Source organism: Elephas maximus, chromosome 6 (assembly GCF_024166365.1).
Source record: "Elephas maximus indicus isolate mEleMax1 chromosome 6, mEleMax1 primary haplotype, whole genome shotgun sequence".
Lineage (NCBI taxonomy): Eukaryota > Metazoa > Chordata > Mammalia > Proboscidea > Elephantidae > Elephas > Elephas maximus.
This window is the reverse complement of record NC_064824.1, coordinates 139,593,076-139,615,181: the sequence shown is the minus strand read 5'-3', so window position 1 is coordinate 139,615,181 and position 22,106 is coordinate 139,593,076. Positions and strand designations below refer to the sequence as shown.

At 46.3% G+C, this 22,106-nt stretch overlaps 1 protein-coding gene across 1 annotated transcript in view; it reads left to right on the top strand.

The window, feature by feature from the left end:
* Positions 1-4,866: 4,866 nt before the first annotated feature.
* The window catches only part of COL6A3 (collagen type VI alpha 3 chain), a 90,692-nt gene continuing 73,452 nt past the window's right edge, over positions 4,867-22,106 (top strand). The window contains exons 1-3 of the mRNA XM_049888523.1: positions 4,867-5,015; positions 19,433-19,550; positions 21,098-21,715. Coding sequence (XP_049744480.1) covers positions 4,953-5,015; positions 19,433-19,550; positions 21,098-21,715 — 799 coding nt within the window. The 5' untranslated portion in view covers positions 4,867-4,952. The remainder of the gene's footprint in view (positions 5,016-19,432; positions 19,551-21,097; positions 21,716-22,106) is intronic.

Below are 22,106 nucleotides of genomic sequence, written 5' to 3'. Positions count from 1 at the left end.
TCCTCCCTGGCTGGCTTTGTCCATCGGTGGCAAACAGGCAGCTCTTGGCATCACATCTCATAACTTCATTGCCATCCAGGGCCGGAGACTGGCTGGCTCTTAGGGAAGTTAAGAAACCCAGGGCAGGGCTCTGATTGGACCACTTGTGTCACGTGTACATCCCTGGACCAAACAGTGGAGATGGTGGCGGAAGTTTCTGCAGGAAGATGGCAGCTCTGTTTTGAACCACACCATTAAAGTGGCAGAAGGGCATTTTCAGAATCAGGGAAGTCCTTGTCCAAACAAATGACACAACAGACGTCCCCTGCTGGGAGTATATTTTCCTTCATAACTTGCTATAGTTGAGTAGTTTGAGGTGAAGTGTCATTAAGCTTTAGATTCTCAAAAATCGCTGAAACAGCATTCCATGTGTAGTAGAATGGAGTTGGGGAAGAACTGTATCTGTATGCATGTACAAAGCTCATGGGGGGCAGGAGAGGGGCAGCTAGCCCATCACTTATTCCTCATTCCTGTTCCTGAGGGTTTGGGTGGGGCTGATCCTAGAGATGGCAACTTGAGGTTACAGGTTGGGGCAGTTCTTGTTGTTCTGTGTCACTTAGTCGATTTAGACTCATAGTGACCCTATTGGACACAGTAGAACTGCCCCATAGGGTTTCCTAGGCTGTAATCTTTATAGGGGAGCCCTGGTGTCACAGTGGTTAACAGTTTGTCTGCTAACCAGGAGGTCAGCAGTTTGAATCCACCAGCTGGTCCTTGGAAATCCTATGGGGGTGGTTCTACTCTGCCCTATAGGGTTGCCATGAATCAGAATCAACTCGCTGGCAACAGGTTTGGTTTGCTTTTGGTAATTGTAATGGATTGAATTTTGTCCCCTAAAAATGTATGGCAGCTTGGCTAGGCCGTGGTTCCCAGTATTATGTAATTGTCCACCATTTTGTCATCTGATGTGATTTTCCTATGTATTGTAAATCCTAAATCCTACCTCTAGGATGTTAATGAGGCAGGATTAGAGGCAGTTATTTTAATGGGCAGGACTCAGTCTACAGGATTAGGGTGTGTCTTAAGGCAGTCTCTTTTGAGATATAAAAGAGAAGTGAGCAGACATGGGGACCTTATATCACCAAGAAAGAAGCACCTGGAGCATAGTGCTTCCTTTGGATCCAACGTTGCTGCACTGAGAAACTCCTAGACCAGGAGAAGATTGATGACAAGGTCCTCCCCTAGAGCTGACACAGAGAGAAAGCCTTTCTCTGGAGCTGGCACTCTGAATTCGGACTTCTAGCCTCCTAGACTGTGAGAGAATAAACTTCCGTTTGTTAAAGCCATCCACTTGTGGTATTTCTGTTATAGCAGCACTAGATGACTAAGACAGTAATCTCTACAGGAGCAGATTGCCAGGCCTTTTCTCCTCGGAGCACTGGTGGGTTTGAACTGCTTACCTTTCAGTTAGCAGCCCTGTGCTTTAACCGTTGCACCACCAAGGCTCTTTGGGGATGATATAGAGGGCAGAAATCTGGACAAGGCACGTGTGGCCAATATAGCCCAGATTCCCAGGAAGTAAGCACTGGACTGGTCCTGGTGGTTACTGTGTCCAGTGGCCGTTCCTTCTGTGCGTGAGGACCCTGAGCAGTGGAAAGCTGAGCTGACTCGCCAAGGCCTGGGTGGACAGCAGCATAGGAGGCACCAGACCCGCATTCCCAGACTGGCCGTCAGCTTCCCTCTATGCTGCTTGAGGAGGCTTAAACCAGGCACAGAGATGGAATGAAAAATCCGAGCTGGCCTCCAGACCGTGGGGTCCAAGGAAACCTCAAACTCTCCTCTTCACTGGGGGGGCCCCCGCCTCCCTCGCCTGTGCTTGCGGAGATAGTAGTATGGCCCGTATTTGCGTCTTAACTTAAAGCGGACTTGGGGTCATACCTCCCCTCCACTGAGATGAAGCCCTACTGTCACAACAGGCAAATCTGTGAACACGATCAAGGATGCAGGTGTTTGCTGAGGACAGGCACTGTGCCGGGCTTGGCAGGCAGGCCGACAGAACGCGAGGCTCCGTCCCCTGCCCCCCAGGCCCAACCTCTTCCAGGAGTTTGATTTTTATCTTCAAGGCAGAAATGCCCAAAGGCTGCTTTTCCTGCAAGCGCAGGGTTTAACGCACAGGGTTGTCCGTAAAACCCAGGGATATTGCGCTATACCGGCAAATGAAGGGATACTTGGGGACCATTTTGATAGAATGGGGTCCTTGACCGTTTGCCCTGACTTTACACCTACCCCCTCCCTGTTCTTCCCCAAGGAGAATGCAACTATCTGTCCTCTAATGAGTGATTTTGTGAAAACTTGGTGCTCTTTTCTGATGATGTGTCCAAAGTAAGTGAGTTGAAGTCTCCCTATCCTTGTTTCTCAGGGGCATTCTGGTGATATTTCACCCATCTGTCAGTTTGTGGAACTGTGGTGGCTCTCATGTTGCTGTGATGCTGGAAGCCATGCCACCAGTATTTCAGATACCAGCAGGGTCATCCATGCTGGACAGGTGTTGCTTCCAGACTAAGACAGACTAGGAAGAAAGTTCTAGTAATCTCTTCCCACAAATTAGCTAATGAAACCCCGTGGAGCAATGATTAAATATTCAAGCGTAAGGTCCCTCACTGAATATGTTAAGTGTGTTCATTTGGGGTGTCTTATCCAGAATCCGAGGGGATTTTGTTCATGTCTGGGGGAGCCTGAATGAGAATACACCCAATAGGCCCTCCCGCAGGTAACCTTATCCTTGCTATGCTGTGCTGCTTGGGACACAAGGCTGTAGTCGACGGTTGTCTTGTTTGCAGGCAGTGTGCCCTGGAAGAATTGTTACCCCCAGTGCTGAACTTGCAAATGTGAACCAGGAACGCGGTAGTCAAAGTCCCAGTGCTCCTGGGCCCAAGTCCTCGCCTGGCCTGTGAAGGAAGGGTGCAGATGTTGGGTGAGCTGGATTTCCCACGAGGGAATATCGTCTTCCCACACTCCACACAGGTGACATCCTTCCGGACTCAGAGCCTCTCCACTTAAAGGAAAAAAAAAAAAAGACCCCAAAGTAAAATAAAACCAAACCTTTTTTTCTCTGGAGTCAATTCTGATTCACGGCAACTCAGAGTTACAGAGCAGAATTGCTCCATAGGGTTTTTTTTGGCTGTAATCTTTATGGAAGCGGATTGCCAGGCCTTTCCTCCATGGAGCCCCTGGGTGGGTTCAAACTGCCAACCTTTAAGTTAGTAGACAAGTGCCACCCGGGCATCTTCCATGTAAAGGCCCAAAAAACAAAAAAACCAGACTTGTTGCTGTGAGTCGATTCTGACTCATAGCGACCCTATAGGACAGAGTAGAACTGCCCTACAGGGTTTCCAAAGAGCACCTGGTGGATTCGAACTGCTGAACTTTTGGTGAGCAGCCATAGCACTTAATCTCTATGCCACCAAGTTTTCCACAGGTAAAGGCAGTGGGCAGGAAATGCCACCATCCAGGTCTCCATCCCTGTTCCTGGGCCCAACACGCTGTGAGCTGAACCTCTGGGGGGCAGAGAAAGGCAAGGCCTTTTATGTTCGGAGCTGCAGGAAGGGGGCAGAATGTCTTTTCTTGTGGGCTGCTCCCTCTCTTCCCTGAACTTGAAGGGGATAATCTCAGGAAGGAATTTAACAGTGTAGCTCAGCTGCTAACCAAAATGTCAGCAGTTCAAATCCACTAGCTGCTCCTTGGAAATCCTACGGGCAGTTCTATTCTGTCCTATAAGGTAGCTGTGGGTTGGAGTCAACTCGATGGCAGTGGGTTTTTTTTTTTTTTTTAAACTTGGCTTTAGCAGGATCTGAAGTTGCAAGTATCCTTTAGTTGTCTCTCGGTATTTCACATTAGCAGAGTTTTCACATAGGCCACGCGATGGGAGCAGCAGCGAGAGGTTTGGGGTTGTCCAAGACTGGTGTTCCAAGCGGAGCTTGGTGACTAACCCCAGGTAGGACACTGACGATGTCACTCTCTTGGAATAATTACGTGTCATCTGTAAAATGGGACCACAATTTCATCAATCGAAAAATGACACATCTGTTTAAAAGGACAGAGTCCTGAGTGGTACGAATGGCTAACATGCTCGGCTGCTAACTGAAAGGTTGGAGGTTCGAGTCCACCCAGAGGCACCTCAGAAGAAAGGCCTGGCAATCTACTGCTGCAAGGTCCAAAAAACCCCAAACCAAAACAGTTGCTGTCAAGTCGATTCTGTCTCATGGCAACCCCATTGTTGCAGAGTGGAACTGCCCTCCCTAGGGTTTTCAATGGCTGATTTTTTACAGAAGCATATTGACAGGCCTTTCTTCCAAGGTGCCTCTGGGGTGGGTTCAAACCGACAACTGTTAGTAGCTCAGCACTTAACCGTTTTTGCCGCTAAAGGACTCCCTCTGGAAGATCACAGCCCTTGAATATCCCGTGGGGCACAGTTCTACCATGACACACGTGGGGTCACCATGAGTCGAAGTTGGACGGCAACTGGTATTTAAATTTAAAGGCACAGGGCGGCAATGTTCATGATAAAGGAGATACTGTGTGTTGAAGAGTTTTGACATTTGCAAAGCCTTGGAGAAACACAGGTTCTTACTGAAGAATTTGCTTGACACTCCAAGTAAAATAGCCGTTCTCACTCCCCTTGTGTCCTGGAGGGGGCCATTAGCCTCACAACCGGAAATGCTGTGTGCAGAACTTAAAAAAAAAAAAAAAAAGACTATAGCCTCCTTTCCTTGCCCTTTCATGGCAAACAGGGCTTTGGTTAACAGGAAGCCAAGTCGATTTTAGTCGCTGTTTTTTAATATTTGAAAGGGGAGACTATGAGAAGTCTTGATTCAGAAACTTCAAGAAGAGCTGGAAGGGTGTGGTGCGGGTGGAGGGGGACCGCATTTCCTGTTTTCCTTTCAGCTGGTGTTGGAAAACATCGCAGGAAAACCATGGAGACCCACGAAGAAATTCCAAACTTCATTCTCTCTGCCACCAGGGGCCCAGGCCAAAAGGTGACGAGGCGAAGTGGTGGCTTCTTTTTTTTTTTTTTTTTTAGGAGTAGAGGTTTGCAGGAGCCCAGCTAAGCGCTTGTAGGTTGAAGACAGCACACAGAGGGTGACATCAGCCTGCAGCAGGGGCCAGGAGCAACAGAGCGAGGGAGTCTGGTTCTCATTTACAGTTTGGGTCGGTCTGCAGTGAGGAGGGGGAGAGGAGGGCAGGGGCGGGGAGGCGGAGGAGGAGCTGGAGGAAGCCCTGACTGTACCCCTGGACCCTGTCCAGTCAGGAGCTCAGTCCTCTACCAAAGGCACTCAGTCCTCCAGGACTCCAGCCTCCTGCAGGGACTGCCAGGAAGCCTTCCTCCTCTGCTCTTGGGGTCCCTCTGCTTTGGTGGAGAAACAACAGGGAGAGAAGAGGCTCAGAGAGTGGGGAAAAATATGCATCAGATTCCCACATAATTTAAATCTGGAAGTCCCGGGACATCGAATTCTTCACATTTGCTCAGGTAAGTGCCGGTCCCCACGCTGTTCTCCAAGGCTTGCGGCAAGTAGGAAATCCTTTCAGCCCCAGGTGGCCGCTTCTAGGTGGTTTTAGCAACTCTGTTAGAGTCCTTTCTGCCCATGGTTTAGGTCTCTGGAAGATTCTGCTGATTTTTCTTTCTCAGTTTGTGGCAACTGGCTTAAGACCACGGTTTGCCTAAGAGAATCAGCTGGTTTATTGCTGTAGGCGCCGTGAGCCGCCCAGACTCCTCCAGGCTTTCCTGGGTCTGACGGCAACGCTTTTCACCTCGTGATTTATTGGGAGTCATTCCCTTCTTCTAAAGCTCAGTTGGAATCTGCTTGGTTTGAAAAGGGTCTTTGCCGAGGAACGCGAGGGCTATCTGTAGAGCAGCTACATTCGGAGATTTTCTGGGCTCTCTGAGTGGGGTGTCAAGTCAGGGTGTATCAGGCGGATTTTTATGCCCTGGGCCACCCATGGCAAGGGCTGGGGAGCAGCCCTGAGCTTTCGTGGGGCTGGGTGACTCTGGCGCCAGGCTCAGGACCAAGTCAAATGTTACTCAGTAATCACCACCAGGGTTTCGTTTTTTAGGAGCCTGAAGGCACTGTTGGAGTCAGTCCTTTGGGGTTTCTGAAAAGAGTTGCAGGGCTCAGAGGAGAAGGAATTTGGTGATTGGGCGGCCTGCCTAGTGGACGAGGCTGGGCCTCTGGGGACTTGGGGCTGGCCTGTGCTGCCAGGTATGAGGCTGATGCCAAGCTGGGAGGCCCCGGGCTCTTCCCCGCTGGGAGGGCAGAACTGGGGTCGCATCTGCTGGGAGTGGGGGGGTGTAGGGTGGGGAGCTGGTCCTTCTTGGGGTATGGGAGAGGTGCCAGCCTTTTTGGGGACCTGGTACAATGGTCTGCTGTGATAAAAGATGGACTGGGATGGGTGGGGTCACGGGGGGGGTCTAGTTGGAGCACTGGGAAGTGGTAGAAGAAAAGTCAGCATTTCAGAGCCTGCAGAGCAGTAGAGGCTGATATGAGCCCCAAGGCCAATCTCTGATCATAAGGGAGTGTCCTCACCCAGTGGGAATATAGGGACGTTGGCCCACATCAGCAACCTCTACCCGCAGCCAACGCTAGATGAGGACCTGAGAATCTCGGAGCTGCGAGCGTGCTCAAAGCTCATGTGTACAGGTTACTCCCAACCTGGGAGCCCCCACCTTTCCAGGGCCCCACTCTCAGGACTTCCAAAAACCAAACGGAAATGTATCCTTTGCTCTTAGCTGAAATGATCCTGAAGCACGGTGGGCTTCTGTTGAGATTATTGGAACTTCTGGGTTCTTTGGTGGGCTAAAGGCAACAAAGACGTTCTTGGTTGGAAGCCACTGGTGTAGTACCTCCCTGGTTTTAAAGACGAAGATCCAGAGGGTCAGAGGTGCTGAATTACTTGGCCACAGTCCCAGAACTGGTAGGTGGCTGAGTGGCAGTGACGTGAGTTACTACTGCAGGGGGGCCCAGAGCAGGTCAGTTAGCGACAGGGAAGCCCAAACTAGCTCACATCTAGACTTGGAACGTGATATTTGATTTGTCCCTGAAGTTAATTTTCCCCTAGGACGCTCTATTAAAAGTAAGGTGAAATTTAGTTGACACTCCCTAACGGTATACCCACTAATAGAAGAAGGGTCGGGCACGCGGGCTAGACCATGGCAACAGAGTGTCACTGCTTGACCAGGATAACAGAGGGTTTATCCATTCTTCAGGCCACCTCTGGGGTCTGGGGGCCCAAGCTGGGACCTGAGTGTTGTGTCGTTCTGGTGTGGGCTTGTTGCAGAGGGCAAAGGCATGGGGGTGAGGAGGAGGGGGCTTTGGTAGAAATTCAGGACATAAGAACAGCCATGGGGTCTTGATATCTTTTTTTGTCTAGGCTTATTTATTTTTCTCTTTTCCTCACTCATAGCAAGGACAGAGATAGTGGAAGACCATTAAGAGGTGGGGAAGAGGGTTTGGCAAAAGAAGTCCAAAGCTGGGGTGAAGTGTAGCTATCCTGGCTTTTTCCTATCAGCCAATGGGAGGGTGCGGCCACCATACCTTCCTGGGAGATGGCTGCAGAAATTTCTAGAATGCCGACCCTTGGCCAGGGCTTCTCTCTGACTTGGGAGGGGCACATGTTCCATGGCACCGTGGTTGTGGCACTCAGGTGATGGGATATGTGGCAAAAGTCCAAATTCGCCTCTTCGTGATATTTTTGAAATGCACTAAGCATCTTTCTGAGTGGGCTTGCTCTTTCTCTCTGCTCTTCCCTTTGCAGTAGCCCCCCCTTATCTGCGAGGGATATGTTCCAAGGCCCCCCATGGATGCCTGAAACCAAGGATAATATCCAACCCTACATACACTATTATGGTATACATACGTAGCAGTGATAAAGTCTAACTTATAAGTTCGGTACAGTCAGAGGTTAGCAACAATAACTAATAGTAAAATATCATCAAACTATACACTTACAACTATATGCTGTAGCAAAAGTTAGGAGAGTGTGGTGGTCCCTGTGAGGGATGGAGCAGGACGGTACAAGATTTCATCAGGTTACCAACGTAACATTTTCAGACTGGGTTGAACTCAGGTAAATGAAACCACAGGAGGCAGAACCATGGATGAGGGGGCGGCTACTGTGCTTCCAAGGCACCTAGGGTTCGTTGCTTCTCACTTTCACTTCATAAGTGTTCTGACTTTTACATATTAGAATTTAATATGCCGCTGATGACAAAATGATGTCCCTGGGGGCTATACATGGTGAACATGCTCGACTGATAACCGAAAGGTTGGCGTTCGAGTCCACTCAGAGGTGCCTCGTAAGAAAGGCCTGGCTATGTACTTCTGGAAAATCAGCCATTAAAACCCTGTGGAGCACTCTGACACACGTGGGGTCTCCATGAGTTAAAGTCGACTCAAAGGCAATTTTTTTTTTTTTTATAATAAAATAGAAAGAAATCCCTCTATTCAGTTGGGTTATTATTTGTGTTTTCAATGAGTCTTTCCATCCTGACTTTACTTGTGGGTTAGGAGTCTACAGACACCCATACTGGAAGCCAGATTGAAGGGAGGCCTCCTTCCTTATTGAAAGTTCACCTACTTCATTGCTCAGTGTTCAGACAACTGGGTAGAGTGCCCTCGTTAGCAGCGATCTGTGTCGCCAGCCACTTTTATGTGAAATTCCACATTTGGCTTTTAAAATCCACCGGTAATAATGGATTCTGCCGCGTTCGAGTTTCTTGCTGGCATGATAATATCATCAGCCAAAAGTTTTATTTGACAAGCAGTTTTGTCATTTCTCCTTTTGGAGGGAGATGAGTATCCCGTATCTCCTGGGGAAGAACTGGGGGCTGTTTCCCTGTCTGGGTGGAAGGTTCTGGACCGCAGGCGACTTTTCCACAGTGACTCCACAGGAAATTTTCAGTGGTGTCTTAGCTGGAAAAGCAGGCGGTGAAAACCACCCCACTACTCCATAAATAACTGACAATTTGAGGAGTGGGCTGGGATTTAAAAAACCCCAAAAACCCTATTAGTAGCTCTAGCTAAGGAAATGAAAGCCCAAGAGAATTCCATGTGAGTGGGACCAGGGCGGTTCTCTTCATTCCCCTATTTCTACGTGTGTTTTCTCTGTAAAAATGTAAAACTCCTGGGAGACAATCCTAGCCTTAAAGAGAAAGACACGGTTTACCCCTCTAAAAGCAAGGAAAATGCGGATCTCGGCCTCAAGGAGCACACCCAGCGTCCTCATTTTCGGAGGGAAAAGCTGTTCGGGAAATCCTTATGCTAATTTAGGAAATATAAGTTTAATACTTTGTGATGTCACACTTCTGTTTTGGCACAGAGATGAAATTTTGAGCAGCACATTCACTCCAGGAGAGTCAGCTCTGGGAGTGCAGTGTGGCTCTATGTCCCCTAGAGGGCAGTGTATCCCTCCAAGCTCCAGAAAAATCTCGAAAGGAGTTTGCTGGGAGTCTCCCCAGATGGAGTTTCAGGGTTTGCAGCCAGTTAGCTAATGTTCCTCTCCAGGAGCCCCGACCTTGATGCTGTTTCAATTGATTGATTCTTTCTTTCTTTTTTTTTTTTTTCCCATGGCTGTTCATAACACCGTTGTTGTTGGGTGCCATCAAACTGAATCTGACTCATAGAGACCCCATAGGACACAGAAGAACTGCCCCATAGGGTTTCCTAAGCTGTTATCTTTATGGAAATAGATTGCCAGGCCTTTCTCCTGCAGAACCACTGGGTGGGTTCGAATTGCCAACCTTTCTGTTAGCCTCCGAGTGCTAACCATTGTGCCACCAGGGCTCTGTGGTCATAATGTTAGATGTGGACACACGTTTAAAGTTTTGCTTTTTTCTGTGCTCAGATACGAATACATCTGAGATGAAATTGTGCCTTGAAATGAGACATTCTTCGCTACAGAACAATTGTGCATCAAGGGCATGAAGCAGTTGAGAACTTCCGAGGGGGGCGTTTTATCCGCATCTAATAACGGCTTCAGCTGACCACAGTGGGTGCTTTGGAACCAAGGCAAGGTTGTCTATGCATGCCTGCTGCGTCCATGCAGAAATTCTGAATTTTAGGACTGGAAGGATGTTAACGGCGACTGATCCAGTAACCCTCAAGCTTTGCACTACCTGTCCTTTGCTATTTCCCTTACTAGACAACTTCCTTTAACATATTTTCAAAAAAACATTCACACAAACTATAATTGTGGCTATCCCATTTTTCCTATTAGTTAGTAAAAACATATATAACTGACCCTCATATTTCCGACCGTTACCTGATAGAATTCTGAGCTACAGAATTCCAGCTCAGGGCAAAGAATATCAACATTTTAGCCGGTCTGTCGACTCCCATATTCATTTAAGCTTAACAAGTACCAGTGTGTTCCACTGCCCTGTGTTTGGGGTCAGGAGGGAGAAAGGGACAAAAATGACTAAGACGCAGTCCTTGCTCTTCTAGTTGGCAAACCTGATTTCCCTTTGGCTATTAGGTCACTGGGTGGCACAAATGATTTGTGCTCCACCACTAACCTAAGGTTGGCAGGTCAAACCCACCCAGCGGCACTGTGGAAGAAAGGCCTGGAGACCTGTTTCCATAAAGATGTCAGCCACAGAGACCCTGTGGAACAGTTTGACTTTGTAACACAGGGAGTCACTGAGAGTCAGAATCGGTTCAGTGGCAATGGGCTTGTTTGTTTGTTTGTTTGTGTATTTGAAATATTGAATTCTTTCTCCAGGCCCTTTATACGTCAAGGGAAGAAACGGAGTCCAGAAAAGCGCATTACTGGTTCAAGGTCACAGTGCTTGTAGTAGACGGACGCAAACCCAATGTTTCTGAATGTTCCTCTAACACAGTCTAATGTTTCAAACATAATGCACTCAATAGGCTGACACCTGGTACGCATACATTAAAAGGAGGGGGAACGGGTACAAGCCTTTAAAAGTACATTTTAGAGTATTGTGTGCAGAAAAGCACTTCTCTACACGCATCAGTCTTCTTTGGAGTAGTAAATTTTAACTTTACTTAGCAGAGGGGTAATTGTTAAAAAAAAAAAAAAAACTGGAAAGGAAAAGAAAAATAAAACAAATACTCAACGTTCTGCCAAACCCTCTCCCAAAGGCAAATGGCTCGTCTTTGTCAGGGATCTGGTTGCATTTAGCACAGACTTCTGTTGCTGCTCTCTTGAATTCTAAGTCTCAGGAAATTCAGAGAAACAGTTGATAGTTTGGAGAGACCAGAGACAGTACACTGGGGAATATGTCTGTGAACTCACCGCCATTTGGGCTATACATTTGGTATTCATAGACCTGGGACATCAGGATTTGGTCCCTGGAAGGAAGAGCTCAGGAATCGGTTTAATTTCAAAACTGAAAATTGAACAGCAGCTGGAGATGACTCAGGTCTCCTGGGAAGCCATTCCAGGAAGCTGGTTTTGACTTCCAGAATCTTCATTAGTTGATTCAGCAGCCTGGTGCAGGCACCCAGAGCTGGAGCCAGCTCAAATAAGCCCACAGATTGCACTAAGTCCCCAGAGGGCACCAGGGGGCTCCTGTGTCTAAAAGGGAGGCAGGCATCCCAGGGTAACAGAGGAAAGCAGTAGCAGAAACACTGCCTGTCAGAGTATGGGACAGCTATCTTTACTGCACCACTGATAACAACGTGGCCGGGAGAGGTTAACTGACCATTACTGAGACAGACAGTAAAAACAAAAAACCCATTGCTGTCAAGTCAATTCCAACTCATAGCGACCCTATAGGACAGAGTGGAACTGCTCCATAGGGTTTCCAAGGGGAGCTGGTAGATTTGAACTGCTGACCTTTTGGTTAGCAGCCATAGTGCTTAACCACTTCGCCACTGTTCCCAGGATATTTTACCAACTCCAGCGTCAATGAAATTTTATAAGATGTGTCAACTTAATTTTTTTAAATCACGATTTTAAATAATTTTCTATACTTGACCCCTACATGGTCACTATGAGTCAGAATCGACTTGAGGGCAACAGGTACACTTGACTGGAAGAGCCTGGATGGCAAAAGTATTTTGCCCTTAGCTGCTAACCTAAAGGTTGGCAGCTGGAACCCACCCAGGGGCTCCGCAGAAGAGCTTGTCGACCTGCTTCCGTAAAGATTACAGCCAAGAAAAATCTTCGGAACCATTCTACGCTGTAACACACGGGGGTTGCCACGAGCTGGGGGCCGACTTGACAGCAACTAACAACATCATATACATTGCCTTCGAGTCAGTTTTTCCGACTCATACTCACCCTGTAGGACAGAGTAGAACTGCCCCATAGGGTTTCCAAGGAGCGCCTGGTGGATTCGAACTGCTGACCTTTTGGTTAGCGGCCAAGTTCTTAACTACTGTACCACCAGGGCTCCCAAAAACAACATACTAGATTACAAATCAGACTGGAAATCAAGCACAAATACTTCATTTTTCTTTACAATGTGAGAACATTTGGCCACTTCGCTTTAACGGTCGTACCACGGCTTTGGCGAGGTCGTCAGCACTGAAGTCAGGGGTTAAGCAGGAGGAGACGGGAGAGCCGCGGAGCACGAATCCAGATCTGGCCTCATCGTGTGTCACGGGGCTGGAATGGAAGTGCGATTGCGCAATTTCTTTTGAAGCTTTTTTTTTTTTTTTAATGCGCTCTCTTCCTTAACGTTAAGGCTGGTCTGGTTTCCTCCTAACGTTTATAATTAGTGATGTTAGTGGGGACAGAGTCTTGTCTGGCTGCCATGCAAGCAAGAGTTGAAAAATACTTCTTACATTTGCACCGTGGAGTTAGAGCTTCTCAGACTACAGCAGACGTGGGACATTCTGCTTGATGGCTATTACCCCGGACCTTAGGAACACATTTTTAGAAGAAATTTCCAAATATCTGGGCCGTTAATCTGGAGGTTCTTAAAGCTGCCGTTTTAGCCGTTGCTGCTGAGTCAGTTCCGACTTATGGCAACTCCATGTGTTACAAAGGTGAATGGCTCCGTAGGGTTTTCTTGGCTGTAGTCTTTACAGAAGCAGATCGCCAGGCCTTTCTTCCTCAGTGCGGCGAGTGGGTTTGAACTGCCAACCTTTTGGTTAGCGGCTGTACTCGAACCGTTTGTGCCACCCAGGGACTTTTTGCCTTTGTAGGGGAAAGAAAACTAACCTTTGAGGAGCAAAGACCTTGAGGCCAGGCACTGTGCTCAGAACATTCCCATGTTATCTCAGTGATGAAGGAGGCGAATGGCTAGGGGATGTCCAAGCCCTCTCTTCCTGTATTATTTTATGGTAATACAGGAGCTGCTGAAAAGGCATCGTTTTATTCGATTTTACCAGGAAGAGATGAAATACCTAAACGGCACCTGGCAGCAAGGCCAAGTCGGGGAAGCTCACCACGCTTGCACAGGCAGAGTTTTAAAAACATTCTGATTCTGAGTCAAACTGGCTATTGTTTACAGGTATTTGCACACTGCCGATCTTATTCTGCCTTTGAGTATTTTCATGGGATAGTAATTTGATGTAGGAGTTGTAAAATGAAACAATAAAAAACCTAGTTTCAGATGCATTTCTTTAGAGTGTTTCCAAATACTTTTCTTCTGAGGATTTTCCAAAGACCTCTCGAATGGCAATGGCCCATGAGATCCCCCAGCCTCCTTCCCTAAATGGAGGATCTAATAAATCCTCTGAATTTCCTCCTTGAGGAATGAATGGGCACCCCTTTCCCACGATCCAGGCAAGAAAGGGGAGAAAGTGGGGTGCTTCCATTCTTGCCACCAACGGCTGAATGAGTGCTGCCAACTTAAGACCCCCAGGGTTTACAGAATGCAATTCTTCCCACTTCCTGGGAGGTACGTGGTGGCTCTTTTGCTGTGGTCTTGACTATTTTTGCAGCCCCCGTTTGAAACTGAGCTCGTAAGAGAAGTCCCAGAACGCGATAGGGGAACAGCCTGCTCTTAAAAGACCAAATAAATGACTTCAAAATGGGCCCTCTGGATGCATTTAAGCCTTTGTTTCAAAATTATTTCCTTGTGTGCATGTGTGTCTCTCTTTCTTAAAAAAAAAAAAGATTTCCAGACGTGGAAAATGAAAAGGCTTTTGAATCATAGGCTTAATGAAAACTAATTTCACAGGGTTGCCGAATAGCTTGGGAAAGCCTTTGGGATATGAACTGAATATGATTTCAAAAGAAGGACCACGTAGGGCAAATTTTGTAATAAGAGGTATCTTTTAAAATTCCAAGTAGACAGCTACAAAATGGAAAAAGGCACCTCTCAAATCCTTTTAGAATGAAGCGGAGTAAAAAAATAGGTAAATAAAAAGGGATTAACAATGCTGAGTAGAAAGATAAGAATGAAAACTTAATGAGTCCTATTATTGGCTCTGCTGCCTCTGGGTTGGAGAATATAGACTAAAAAGCAACACATGACTCCACCCAGCCTAAGAGTCTCAAGCAGCCAATTCTGACTTCTTTTTCCGTCTATGAATGAATAGGCCATCAGACAATCAGATTCTGTCAACATAGGCTCTGTGGTTTGTCACCACCAAGGAAGTCTATTTCTTCCCCCAAAGACATGGGAGTTTCCTTGAGATTGGGGCCAAATCCTACATAATCTCTAGGGTTTCCTGGGCTTCTTCCCATACTTAGGCTTTAGAATCACAGACATGGGCTGGGATTCTGGTTTGTTCTTGAACTATCTATGTGACCTTAGGCAAATCACTTTGCCTCACCTGGGTTCAAATTCCCAGGTAGGAAATGGAGGAAAGAGTAGCCAATGGGTTGTAGGGAGGCCTGCATGAAATCCCACCTCTGGAGATTAGAGCTGAAAAAATATGACCTGTGCCGCCTTGTCTCTCTTTCTTTGGCCAGCTGGGTGGAGAGAATGTGTGCGTGTGGAGAGGGGAGGGAAGGTGGCTACCTCAACTTCCTTTTATTAAAATGGACAAGACAGGTGATCTTTTGGGGAAATGGTGTTTGACAGCTTTCAATAAACTAAATGAAAAACTTCTCCAAAATTCACTGCCAGAAAATTCAGTCTTGTAAATTGGGACTCCGAGACATGACAAATGGTAGAATAGGCTTGATTGAAAAGCACTATGTTAGCAATTAGGTATTCAACAGCTGGGCTAGGGGCTCTTGAGCCACAGGACTGGAAGGAAAAGGTGTGTGTAGCCCAAGGTATTTGTCCTACCTGAGAATCAGCTCAAGCAAGCCATGAGTGTTGATTAGTCATGGTGGAGCCTGGAAGTCTCGTCGTCCCACAGGCGTCCTTTCTGATCTTCTTTTTCAGAATTTCAAGAGTGCCTCTCTTCTCCCCTCCCTCAGCTATCCTCTTCTGTCTCCTCCCCTCCTCGCCTCTTCCTCTCCTTTCTTCCTCACCCCTCTTCTCTCCCTTCCTGTCCCTCCCCTCCTTTCCCCCCTCTTCCCAAAACCTGGGTGGACTTTGGAAAAGATTATTCCTGTTCACTATATGTTTATTTCCCTACTTTGTGTCCAAATGGACACAATTCGGGGGCTACCCTTTTAAAGGTTAATGTCTTAGAAATAAAAATCCTTACATATGATTTTCAACCAATTAAAAATTCATTTCCCTTAGAGAATGGTTGAAGTCAGTAAGCAGTGGCCTAGAAAGACAGTATCAATTTCACGCTATTACGATTTAAATTTTACTGGGCTGTGCAAACAGTGATCCTGCTTGACCTCTGACTGAAAGTTTGGAGAATCGAATCTACCCGGAAAGGCCTGGAGATCTACCTTTGAAAAAAATCAGCCATCAAAAGCCCTGTGGAACACAGTTCCACTCTGACACACATGGGGCTGCCATGAGTTGGAGCTGACTCAATGCAAACTGTTTCTTTTTATTCCTGATAAAAAAATCTGATGTTAGATTTAGAGAAAAGAATCAAGGGTAGCACATATACAATGCATTCTTACATTATTCTAAAGTGTCGATCATCAATTCACTGAGGACCAAATCAACACCTGTTGCCATCGAGTCGCTTTCAACTCATAGAAACCCTATAGGGCAAAGTAGAACTGCCCCATAGGGTTTCCAAGGCTGTAATCTTTACGGAAACCTACTGCCACATCTCTCTCCCGTGGAGCTGCTGGTGGGTTTGAACCATTGACCTTTTGCTTAGCAGCTGAGCGCTTAACCACTGCACCACCAAAGCTCCTTTTTGGTCAAATAAGTAAAGGAAAAACAACCTTCCAGCGTTATTACATCGATATTACTTAGTTACTCTCTCCTGTTGCTGTCAAGTGGATTCTGACTCTTAGGGACCCTATACGACAGAGCAGAACTTCCCCATAGGGTTTCTAAGGCTGTAATCTTCATGGAAGCAGACTGCCATGTCTTTCTCCCATAGAGCAGCTGGTGGGTTCAGACTGCTGGCCTTTTGGGTAGCAGTCAAGCAAGTCTCCTTAACTGACACACACACAAAATCACAGTGCATTTGCTTTTGAGATTTTAAAGATAAACTCAGGCCTGGGTCTAGCAGAGTGGAAGAGGGAAGGGAAGGCTCCATGGAAGGTCTGGAAGATTCCCAAGTAAAGCATGGGCCCAAGGGATTCCTAGAGGGAGAATGGGGCAGTGTGGCGGCTGTGGGCATGGCAGGCCATCCACAGCGTAGGTGGCCGACCAGCCAGCCGAGCAGAGCCAGTCAAACAGTGGGTCTTTACACTGCCTACAGGGGGTGCTGTGAGCACTGACCTGGCTGGGATTTGGCTAGGACTTGGAGGCACTGTCACACCAAAGCATCGCAAGTTGAAGACGTCTCTTCTAGATTGCACATATCAGTGTCCAACAAGGGTAGACCATTCAAGCCAAGAAGACTGGACGGTTTTTTTGCAATGTTGGTGTTATCACGACTCTCTGCCCCTGCACAGCAGAAAGAAATGTTCTTCTGATGACTGGCCTACTGAATGTCATTATAACTGCACTTCTGTCTCACTACTGATAAATTTCCAAGAAAAAGCTGTATTGATAGGTGGTTCCATTTTAGCCCCTGACGTCATGTCTTCAAGCTCTCTTCAGCCACAGGATACCTTAGTTTCATCACAGGCAATACTTTTTGTTGACTTTCCTTGGAAATCCAAAGCCACAAGTAGGTCTTGGAATTCATCCCCTTCTGTGTGGTTTTATCTTTCTCTACCCCACCGATTTTGGCAGGCCAGGCATAGGGCCCACTCTCTGTGTCCCTCCCCTTTTCACCACTGGGCCACAGATTTCAACTCCGGATCTTCCTCCTTCTAGGCCTGATCTCAGGCTTGCTGTTGTTGTCAGGTGTTGTGGAGTCAGCTCCAACTCCTGGCAATTCCATGCATAACAAAGCGAAAAGTTGCCTGGTCCTGTGCCATCCTCACAATTGTTGCTATGTTTGAGCTCATTGTTGCAGCCACCGTGTCAGTCCATCTTGTTGAAGGTCATCCTCTTTTTCGCTGACCCTCTACTTTACCAAGCATGATGTCCTTCTCCGGAGATTGGTCCCCTCTTATGACGAGTCCAAAGTAAACCAGATGAAGTCCAGCCATCCTTGTTTCTAAGGAGCATTGTGGCTGTACTTCCTCCAAGATTGATTTGTTTATTCTTCTGGCAGCCCATAGTATATTTAGTATACAGACAGACATCGATATATCAATATATACAGACATTTGCAAACCCTGTGGCCTGGGTCAGGTAGAGACTTGGGCAGGTGGAGATACCTTAAGCTGGTGCTTCAGAGCAATAAGAGTTTAGTGAGCTCAGATCTAGGAATGGGCAGCCCACCGCTCCCAAACTGTGTTCCGTGCAGTCAGTCTCATGAGATGCCAATAGGTATTACTAAAAAAAAAAGATTGTATGAAAAATATATTTGGGAAATTCTGGAAAACTCCAAGCACCCAAGCTGATGTCATTAGACCTGGGATTGGAGGGTGAAGAGATGGGCATGAACATTTGAGGATAGGGGTGTTTTCTGGTTTGGGGTGGGGAGAGAAGGGGAAGTTTGCAGGGAAAAGGTTTGGTGACACAGGCTGCTGAGCTATCTGAGCGTGAGCTTGGTGGCTGGAAGTCTGCTCTGCAGTCACCACTGGTACATGGGAGCCGTTAGCCCTGAAGTCCGGCGTGAAGTCCTGCTAATTAAATATCCCCCGGCTTGCTCCGTTCTGAGGTGGGGCGGTTGGCAGACAGCAGATTTTCACTGGAGTGCTAACTATTAACAGAGAATAAGGGCAAGATGGAAATAGTACCAGCTGCTGAGGAGCCCCGATGGTGCCGTGGTTAAGAGCTATGGGTGCTCACCAAAAGGTCGGCAGTTCGAATCCATCAGCAGCTCCTTGGAAACCCGATGGGGCAGTTCTACTTGGTCCTACAGGGTCGCTATGAGTTGGAATTGACTCGCAGGCTACGGGCTTGGTACCAGCTGCTCTGGTTGAGTTTCCGCATGATTTGGGCAAAGCCCAACTTGAAACTGAAGCTTCTAGGGCTTCCTTCAGACATGGCTTGCAGTTAAGCTGGGTGTCACAAACTGGCTACTTTTTGGTGCTTCTGAGTACCTTTACCCTGACCCATTTCCGTTTTGCCATTTGTTTACAAATATGCTATTACTGCCCATCTCAATTTGGGAGGAAAAGAGATTTAATGTCATAGTTACTAGCCATGGCCAATGTAACACAGTCACTAAATTCAGATTCTCACTTAGATGTTTGATCAAAACATCTTTTCATAAAAAGAGATAAATCCTTGATCCATTAGTTAGTAATTTGATAAAGAAAAAGAACAGTTTTAGATTGCAAAGAAACCACTATGAATGCCTATTTTAAAAAATGTAATTGTATTCTTCACACTTGTTTAAGAGTGTTCAGCCAGGACAGCGAGTGGCTCAGCCAGAGGATGAGTTGATTCCGGGAGCTACAAGAGGCCTGAGATCTCCTTAGACAGAGTACTATCTATTCACCTCTTATTCATCTATCAATTTTTCTTTGTTGCTTCATTTGTTCGCTTGCTCCTTCCTTCCTGCTTTCCATTCTTCCTCTCTCCTTTGATTTTTTAATGATCTGTGTATGTATGCGTATATATACATATGTATGTATGTATATATATACATATGTATGTATGTATATATATACATATGTATGTATGTATATAGCTATCAGATATCTCCCTTTCTCCATCCATCCGTCCGCCCGCCCGCCTATCCACCCACCCACCCACCCATCCACCCACCCATCCATCTGTAATCTATCCATCTATCATCTGTCTACATCTTTGTATATGTGTTTCTATCTGTCTGTCTATCTATCTGTCATCTATGAATTTGCTATTAGTTCAAAGTGTAAGTCAGAAAGTCACCTTGGAAATCTAAAAAGGGCAGAGAAACAGTGTTTCTTATTTTCTGAGGGCTTGTGTATCACAAATAAAGCTGATCATACCCCCCTGCCCTGTTTTCTCTCTTAGGTCCATAGTTGGTGCTTAGACAGATTCAAAATGAGGAAACACCGACATTTGCCATTAGTGGCTCTCTTTTGCCTCTTTCTCTTGGGCTTTTCCACGACTCATGCCCAACAACAAGCAGGTAAGACCTGGAAACATCTCTTAGTTTCATAACAAGAAACAGTGCTAGCTGATTTTAGATCTCAGCCATCATGAGCTTGAGGTAGAGCCTAGATACGTTTTTAAGTGATAGATAAGCCATTTTATTGTAGGATATTTATTTAGGTATAGACTTTTACAGATACTCCGTATCTAGTAAGAGATAGGTTACTAAAACTTGGGTTTGATATCCTGGAGTTGGTTTGCAAGTGGTTTGTTTTTATATTGGCTGTGAACAGAATGTTTGTATCTTGAATATTTCACCATCTGAAGAGCTTTTCCAAATTTCTGGCATTGGTTGGTCTCTGCACACGCAAAATCAGGGGAAGACAAGTTATAAAAGGAAAAAAAAATTTTCCATGAAAAATAAAGATCCCTCTCTCTATAACTCTGAATGAAGAAAGACATTTTCATCTTTCTAATCATCGAATCATTAAAGAATCACTTTCCTAAAACTATTTAAAAAAAAAAAAGAGACCCTAATGAATCCTGTTAAGAATTTGCTTGTGGAGCTTTAAAAAAGTGAGAAATGCCTCTTGCGTTTAAAACGGTAGTTTATAAGCTAGATAGCGTTGAGTTGGGTCTCCTTCTCTTTTTCGTGGGGAGCTGGGACCACTGACAGGGGTTCTCCTACCAGACAGGCTGCACTGAGATGGGGGGAAATCTAGCTCCACCACAGTGGCAAAGGCATTTTGATTGGAGCATCAGCTCAGTGGGGCTTGTAGAGTCTAGGAGCCTTTGTGCCCAGCCAGCATGGCCCATAGTCAGAAGGCGCCTCCCAGGCACTGAAGGGCTGAAATGCTTAGCCTCCTGCTTCTACCGTTGAGGGAGAACTGGATCCATTTTTGAAAGAGATAAATAACATTCGACATCTCTGAAGGTTCTTCTGGCTCTGAAGAACGTGGAGTGACCAGTAAGGGTACCTTTCATCAGGCTCAAGAGCCTGAGAAAAATGAGACTTTTGTCTTTCTCTACATACACGCGGGTCTTCCTTATTTAAATAAGACGTATTTTTTTTACATTTATTTTTCTAGCAAATTACCCAAAGCACAGGGAGTTGGTTAATGTAAAACAAAAATAGTTTCCACTTTCCTTCTGCCGAGGCCCAGTTCCATATCTCAAACTAAAGAATTAATTTGGAAAGAGACAGTTGGTCATCTGTGGTAAGATAGCCTTCTGGTCTGATCAGGTGGGTCTTGGGGTTCAAACTGCCATAATGAATCATGCTTGGGTTAAAACACACCCCAGGAAAGGTTGTTTATTTTTGCATCTGGAGCACATTACTAGTTCACAAGTGGTGGTCATTGCATACGGAAGTTCGGTCAATGGCCAGACACCATCAGTTGTTGAGTTCACATGCCCAGGCTCTCTACTTCTCAGGTAAGTTGTCTACCTGCCTGCATTGCAAGCGAGGTGTAAGACATTTAGCAACAGCATAGTGTAAGCTGAATTTGTTTAGGAAGCTTTCGAACTGATAGGAAGGCATTGCTTGAACAGTAGAAAAACCTAAACCAATGTCTTTTTTTGAAGATGTCAAAAATGGTGCTGCTGCCGATATAATATTTCTAGTGGATTCCTCTTGGAACGTTGGAAAGGAACATTTCCCACTCGTTCGAGAGTTTCTATATGATGTTATAAAATCTTTAGCTGTGGGAGAAAATGATTTCCATTTTGCTCTGGTCCAGTTCAACGGAAACCCACATACTGAGTTCCTGTTAAATACCTATCGTACGAAACAAGAAGTCCTTTCTCATATTTCCAACATGTCTTATATTGGGGGAAGCAATCAGACTGGAAAAGGATTAGAATACGTAATGCAGAACCACCTAACTAAGGCTGCTGGAAGCCGGGCCAGTGACGGAGTCCCTCAGGTTATCGTAGTGTTAACCGATGGACGCTTGGAGGACGGCCTTGCCCTGCCCTCAGCGGAACTTAAGTCTGCTGATGTTAACGTGTTTGCAATTGGAGTTGAGGATGCAGATGGAGGAGCGTTAAAAGAAATAGCAAGTGAACCGCTCAATACACATGTTTTCAACCTAGAGAATTTTACCTCCCTGCATGACATAGTAGGAAACTTAGTGTCCTGTGTTCGTTCATCCGTGGCTCCAGAAAGAGCTGGAGACACAGGGACCCTTAAAGACATCACAGGTAATGGCAACATCGCCAAGCTGCTCCCTGCCTTGCTCTTCTTTGGAGATAAGCTTGGCAACCGCTGGCATTAGAGCAACACTCTGGCTAAAGGTGGAGGTGGTGGGGGCGGGGGAGATTAGGGAAGAGATGAATATTCACAGGTGTAAAAACAAAGGTTTAAATATTCTTCTGTAGTCTCTTTCTAACATAGAGCATTTACGCACATCCAAGGATTTTTTCACTTTTGAGACAACTAATATTTTACCGCTAAAAAACTGCCTTCTGACATCATGACCTAAAAAGGGGTACTTCCGCGTTCCTTAGAAAAGAAACCCTCGGCTCAGCTGGGAAGGCAACTAATAAAAAAGCCTTTGGTCTGTTATCGGAATGGAGCACCCATTTCCTTAAA